Consider the following 6,792-nt stretch of genomic DNA (forward strand, 5'->3'; position numbering starts at 1 on the left):
AATTGATTTAATAAGTCTCAAAGTTGGACTTTAAACTTGATTTTTGAAACAAATAAGATGAAATGATTGTCAAGTAAACTTTACTTAAAACTGTAAAAATAACTTTTTTGATAAAAACTATTTAATTTAAACCATTGTGACTATTTTTAACGATTTCGGTTAAACATTAAGTGTTACTGGATTAATACAGCAAACTTAACTACAACTTTTTTTTAATTATTTGTATTAGTATAAGACTTCAGCTAATGATAAAAAACCTTGCGAAAAAGTTTAAATTTATACATATTTTGAATTATTGTAACTTATCGTTCAGTATTTTATTATTTAATTAGTAAAGTGGAAAGTTTGGAATAGCATTTAATTAAGTCTAGAAAAACTATTGTTTATTTTTAATTAAAAGACCGGTCCTACGTGATTTCCTTTGTTTTGATTAAACCACTCAATTTTTAACACCTACATTTAAAATGTTTTTTTATAAAAACCTTCTATTATCTTTCATTTTATCTGATATTTATATTTATTTATCAACTGAAAAAATTATGAAATTCTGTTTGATTGTCGCTCTTTCTTTTGCTTTTGTAGCAACTTCAATGTCTAAAGCTGGTTTGTTTCATTATAATTAACAATTTAAAACTTTTTACTACTGATAAGGATACGACTAAAGTTTTAGTATTTAGTTTTTAGTAACAACTAAATTTCTGATTACTTTCCTACCATTAATTGGGTATTTATTTTTATATTAGTGATTTAAATAAATTAATTTTACAGTTAAGTCTATGGACAACGCTGATGGTAAGAAGTTTTTAATAATTTGCTTAAAATTAAAGAAAAAGTTTACGTAAAAATTTTACCACTTTTCAATTACAACTCAAAACAAAATTAATAGTATACATAGTATCAAAATTTTATTTTATTAGATTTATTTCAACTTGAATTATATATAAACAAAGTTTTAGCTTGGATATTTTTTTTTATATCGAAAATACTTGTTTTATTCTACTTATAAATCAAATTAGTTATAAGAATTGTATTAAAAATAGTAAAACGTCGATAAAAAACTTACCTTTTATCAAAAGTATTATTGTTTTTTATAATAGTTTACTTAAAAGTTAATAAATAAAGCATTTGAAACTAAACATTGTTTAAAGTTGCAAAAATGATGGCAAACGATTTAATCAAAGACGGAAACACTGAAGAAAACAAAGACTGTTAGTTTTAATTAATAAAAATACTATTAATACTTTTAAATATGTTTATATTCAGTTAACAAAAAATCAAATTAAGTAATTTAAACGTAAAACAAAGTTTACAATCTTTATAGTTTGAATTTAATTTATTTGTTAAAACCGTTTGTTGCCGCCTACAAATAAAAGATGGTAATATAATCTTAGCACCAAAACATAAAAGCTACAATGTAATTGATAATATTATCATTTAGCTAAAGACAGTGAAATTAAAAACGACTGTGAGTTTTAAATCATATTTAAAGTTAAACTGCGATGATGCATTTAAATAGAATGCTAGGCATACATAGTTAGACATATTTGAGTTTTTAAAACTTTTTTTAACCAACCAAATGTAAAGCATTTGGTAACTTAATAGACATCCATTTATATTAAAGTCAGATTTTGTTATTATTTAGTCAACGAAAAATCAAAATTAAGTAAGTTAAACGTAATACAAAGTTTATAGTCTTTATAGTCTAAGATTAAATTTTTTGTTTACAACCGTTTGTTGGCATCTAAAAAAACTTTAACAAGTTTTGCAAGATGATAAAATAGTTTTAGCTTCAAAAAAGATAAAAACTAAAGCCGAGTTCATAGATTATTTCAGTTGTAACAGCTTATTAGTTTAGTTTATACTATCATTAAATTTATATAATTTGTTTATAAAATTATCTAGTAAACAGTATTAAGTTCTATTTGAATAAAAAACTTTAAAGTTTTAGTTATTCTTAAAACCTAATTAAAATAAACAGTTTTATTCGGAATTATTCACCACGCTATCAGAGGAGTGGCTGGAGTTGCTCATCACGCAATTGGTGCTGTTAGAGGACTCGGTCATGCCATACTTGGAGATGAAGAAAGTAAGAAAAATACATAATAACAAACTTCAAGTTGAAACAATAATAAAAAAATATTTTTATTGGAATGTAAAAAACCATAAATGTTTAATTAGTGATAGCTTTTATGCAGAGTTTACAACTAAAAATAAATTAAAATTTTGTTTTAGAGATTTTAGAAAAATATTAGTTTCTTATACAAAGTTTATAATTAAAGACACAAAAATTAGATTATTTTTTTATTCATAAATCTTTATCAAAACACTTTTTTTTTGCTAAATAGCTACTAATATTTGATTTAGTTAGATTAACAGACATAAGCTGCTCATCCAACTTTAAAATATGTATAATTTTGTTAGCATACAAATTAAAACTACGTATAAATCAGGCAACAAATTGGCTAAAGAAATGACAGATGAACTTCTTAAACAAACAAGTATGGAAGACAACAAAGAAAACAGAGATTGTTAGTATTTGATTTATTTTATAACATAATTAATGATTTTTTAGAAGTACAAAGTAGTTTTTTTTTTATTAATATATCAATACCTTAACCATTTTGGATTTAGTTTATTTCTTGACTAAATATTTAATAATTAGTTATCTTTGGAATTATTCACCACGCTATCAGAGGAGTAGCCGGAGTTGCTCATCACGCAATTGGTGCAGTAAGAGGAATCGGTCATGCCATACTCGGTGATGAAGAACAAAAAGATTGTAAGTTATACAATAGTTTATAGTTATTAATGATAAAAACTCGGTAATTTTTCTCAACTAATCTGATTTTAGTTATGGCACAAACTTTTAATTGACAAACTTTTTTGACTATCTATTTGAAATAAATATATTTTTTTGTCGCTCAAGTTTTGGCTAAACAAATGGTAGAGGACATTCTCCAAGCTAAAGACAGCAGAGCTAAAAACGATTGTAAGTTTTAAAACTATTTATTAAGTTTTACTGCGATAATAAACTCAAATGAAATGATAGGCATATACAATTTTTTTTAATTTTCGTGTTTGAAGTATTTAAAAACTACTGTAAGTAAAGCATTTGGTAGCTAAATAAACATCCATTTAAAATGAAGTCAGCATTTATTAGAATGTGATAAATTTATTCTCTGAGATACATAATCTTTAAGTTGAATGTTTTATTTTAAAATAGTATAAACTTTTATTTAAATTTAGTTATCTTTGGACTTATTCACCACGCTATCAAAGGAGTAGCTGGAGTTGCTCATCACGCAATTGGTGCTGTTAGAGGACTCGGTCATGCCATACTGGGTGATGAAGAAAGTAAGTTAAGCAAGAAGAATTTTGTAGTTACTTCTTAAAATCCTAAAGTTAATATCATATATAACTAAGTAACAAAAAATGATTTTTTTAACAAGCTCTTTATAGTTATTTTTTAGACATGTGTGAGAGAATAAGTCTTTCAATTTTTGTTTTACTAGTAGCCTATACTAGTTAAAACACTTAATTGCCAAAACTTGAGATTTTATTTTAAGACTAAGGTGTTTAAGTAGGTAGAACAGCTTTTTAATTATTTAAATCGGTTTAAGACAAAATTTTCGAAAAAAAGTTGTAAGCACCTTTACACTATCAAACTCATATACAAAACAAAAACATTTTGTTTCAGAACAAGTAAATTTAATATAACATCTACTAATAAAACCATTTAAAACAGTTAATGACATGGCATACAAAGTTATGGACCAACTTGTAAAAGATGGACTTGAAGTAAATGACAACAACTGATAAAAGACTGTGAGTTTATTAACAACTGATAAAATTTGATTTTTTTGTTAATCTAAAATTAAGCTAGAAAAGTTTGGTTTACGGATAACGCTTTTTATTAACGGTTTCAGTTTTGTCTTTACTATAAATATAAATTTAAAGCTAATCTTTATGAACTTGGAACTGATGAAATCTAAAAACTGCGTGAAATTTAAAATTTAATGTAGGAACAAGCAAATGTTTTAGTATGCAGGCATCAGTTTTAAAAAATGTTTTACAAAAAAATCTTAACTAGATTTTAATTTTTATCAGGCAGTGTATATTTTAAAAACTCTTTAAGTTCAAAAACACCTGAAAATTTAAAATTAAAACTAGATAGTAATTTTACAAGCACAGCTAAGTAATAATTATGTATAAAATCATTTTCAAACAGAGTCTTACAAACAGCTCAATTTTAAATATTTTGCACCTGTCATTTTAAACTTATAAATACATGGCAAGCCTGATATTTCTGTTGGCGAGCTAGCTTGAGAGTTGTACGTTTTTAAACCCTAACTTATAACAAATATTTAAAAGAGTGTACACTATTTGTTTTATCATAGTTCATTTGACGAGTTAATTACGAGAGTGTGTTACTTTTAATTTCAGTCATCTTCGGAATTATTCACCACGCCATCAGAGGAGTAGCTGGAGTTGCTCATCACGCAATCGGTGCTGTTAGAGGAATCGGTCATGCCATTCTCGGTGACGAACAACAAAAAGATTGTTAGTTTAACAAACATTTTAAACCACTCAATTTCACCTCTTCTTTTACAACTTTGAGTTGTGCATTTTAAAAATTTTAATTAGTGTTAATTGAGCTATTTAGTTCATAGCTTCAAAAGAATATAATTTTTAGCCATAATTAGTTATAAAAAACATTTAATAAACAGTTATCTTCGGACTCATCCATCACGCTATCAAAGGAGTTGCTGGAGTTGCTCATCACGCAATTGGTGCTGTTAGAGGAATCGGTCATGCCATACTCGGAGATGAAGAAAGTAAGCTATAACAAATTTTAAATTGAAAACTCAGTAAAAATTATTATATTTAAAAATCTTTCATTAGAGTAGTTCAAGACATCATGCCTCATAAATAGATCTTATACTCACGAATAGATTAAACATTTTCTTGAGTGGTTTATTCAAAATATTATGAGTTTCCTATGCAACAAGTGTAGTTAAAGACACAAATTAAGATACTTGCTTTTGAAACTTAAAATTTACATCAAAATAAATGTACTCTTTCTTATATATTTGACATTTTATCAAAAATTTTAGGACATTTTTTTTCTCTGGCTAAAAAATTAAAAAGTACTAATTCATTTTTAAGATATGTATTTTTTGTTAGCACAAAAATTAAATTAAGTTCAAAACAGGCAACAAATTGGCTAAAGAAATGACAGATGAGCTTCTTAAACAGGCAAATATGGAAGACAACAAAGAAAACAGAGATTGTTAGTTTTTAATAAACTTGTTACATAATTTAGTTATTATGTTTTTACAAATAAAAGATATTTTTATTCTTATGTTAATACCTAAATTGTTTTGAAATTAGCTTATTTTTTGACTAAATATTCAAAAATTCAGTCATCTTTGGAATTATTCACCACGCTATCAGAGGAGTAGCTGGAGTTGCTCATCACGCAATCGGTGCTGTTAGAGGACTCGGTCATGCCATACTTGGAGATGAAGAACAAAAAGACTGTTAGTTATAAAATACTTCTACAGTGACAAAATTATTAAAACTCATCAGTTTATGTTTGACTTATCTGATTTTAGTCACAATACTAGCTGTTTATTTACACTAAAATGCTTATGTTTTTTAATTGTATTTCATTTTTAGTCGCTCAAGTTTTAGCCAAACAAATGGTAGAGGATATTTTCCAATCTAAAGACAGCAAGGCTAAAAACGATTGTAAGTTTTTAAACTGTTTAAACAATATGGTTTAAGTTTTAGTTCTTTAATGAGTTTAAAAGTATGCTAGGCAAATATTATCAAAATTTTTGCATACTTAAAAATGTTTGAAATTAATAATATAAAAAGAATTTGGTAACTTCAAAGACAATTCATCAGATTTAAGTCTAAATTTAATTAAGATCTAAAAGATCTATTTATTTAAATTTAGCTTTTTTAAAGCTTAAAATAATTACATATTAATTTAAACTGTAAGTAAATAATCGAGATTTTATAAAAGTTATTAATTGTGTAAATACATGCGCTATTTTGTAGCATACTCTTTTTAAATGTATTTGAAATTATTTTTAATTTTAGTCATCTTCGGACTTATTCACCACGCTATCAGAGGAGTAGCTGGAGTTGCTCATCACGCAATTGGTGCTGTTAGAGGACTCGGTCATGCCATACTCGGTGATGAAGAAAGTGAGTTAAACTAAATTATTATTTTAGTGTTGGAATCCTAAAGTTAATAACATGTCCAACTAAGTTACACAACAAGATACTTCCTAACTTAATCTCAACATTTATTTTTCGAAAAAACATAAAATAAAAAGCAACTGTTTGCAGACAAGTTTTATAAAATTCAAGAACATTGTTCAGTTTAATAATTTTTACTAAGTTAAGCAGTTATTATTCTAAACTTAAAATTCAAAATAAAGACTAACTTATTTAACTAAAATATAAATTTCTTACTTTTACTATATTTTTCTCTTTAAAATGCCTTATAAACTCTATAATATAAACTAACTTAACACAAAACAAACATACTGTTTTACACTACTTAAAATCAAATAAAGATTTTTATTATAAAATTTAAAACAGTTAATGATATGGCAAACAAAGTTATGGACACGCTTGTAAAAGATGGACTTAAAGTAAACGACAACAACAGAGACTGTGAGTTATTAACAATGTAATGACATCTATTTTTTAGTTTAACAGGAAATTTAACTATGTTAATTAGTTCTAAAGGTCATATTAAAATGTATTTAATATAGA

The 6,792-nt window shown here is 25.4% G+C and overlaps 1 protein-coding gene across 1 annotated transcript; it reads left to right on the forward strand.

Moving 5' to 3' along the window:
* Positions 1 to 1,159: 1,159 nt before the first annotated feature.
* LOC145841207 (uncharacterized) lies at positions 1,160 to 4,539 on the forward strand. Its single transcript, XM_082948578.1, has 8 exons — positions 1,160 to 1,208; positions 1,979 to 2,086; positions 2,451 to 2,528; positions 2,663 to 2,779; positions 2,927 to 2,989; positions 3,247 to 3,354; positions 3,746 to 3,825; positions 4,444 to 4,539. The coding sequence occupies exons 1-7, from the start codon at positions 1,160 to 1,162 to the stop codon at positions 3,814 to 3,816; spliced, it is 594 nt and encodes a 197-aa protein (XP_082804704.1). The 3' UTR covers positions 3,817 to 3,825; positions 4,444 to 4,539.
* Positions 4,540 to 6,792: the final 2,253 nt, after the last annotated feature.

Source organism: Thalia democratica, chromosome 1 (genome assembly GCF_965202585.1).
Source record: "Thalia democratica chromosome 1, ktThaDemo2.hap1.1, whole genome shotgun sequence".
Taxonomy (NCBI): domain Eukaryota; kingdom Metazoa; phylum Chordata; class Thaliacea; order Salpida; family Salpidae; genus Thalia; species Thalia democratica.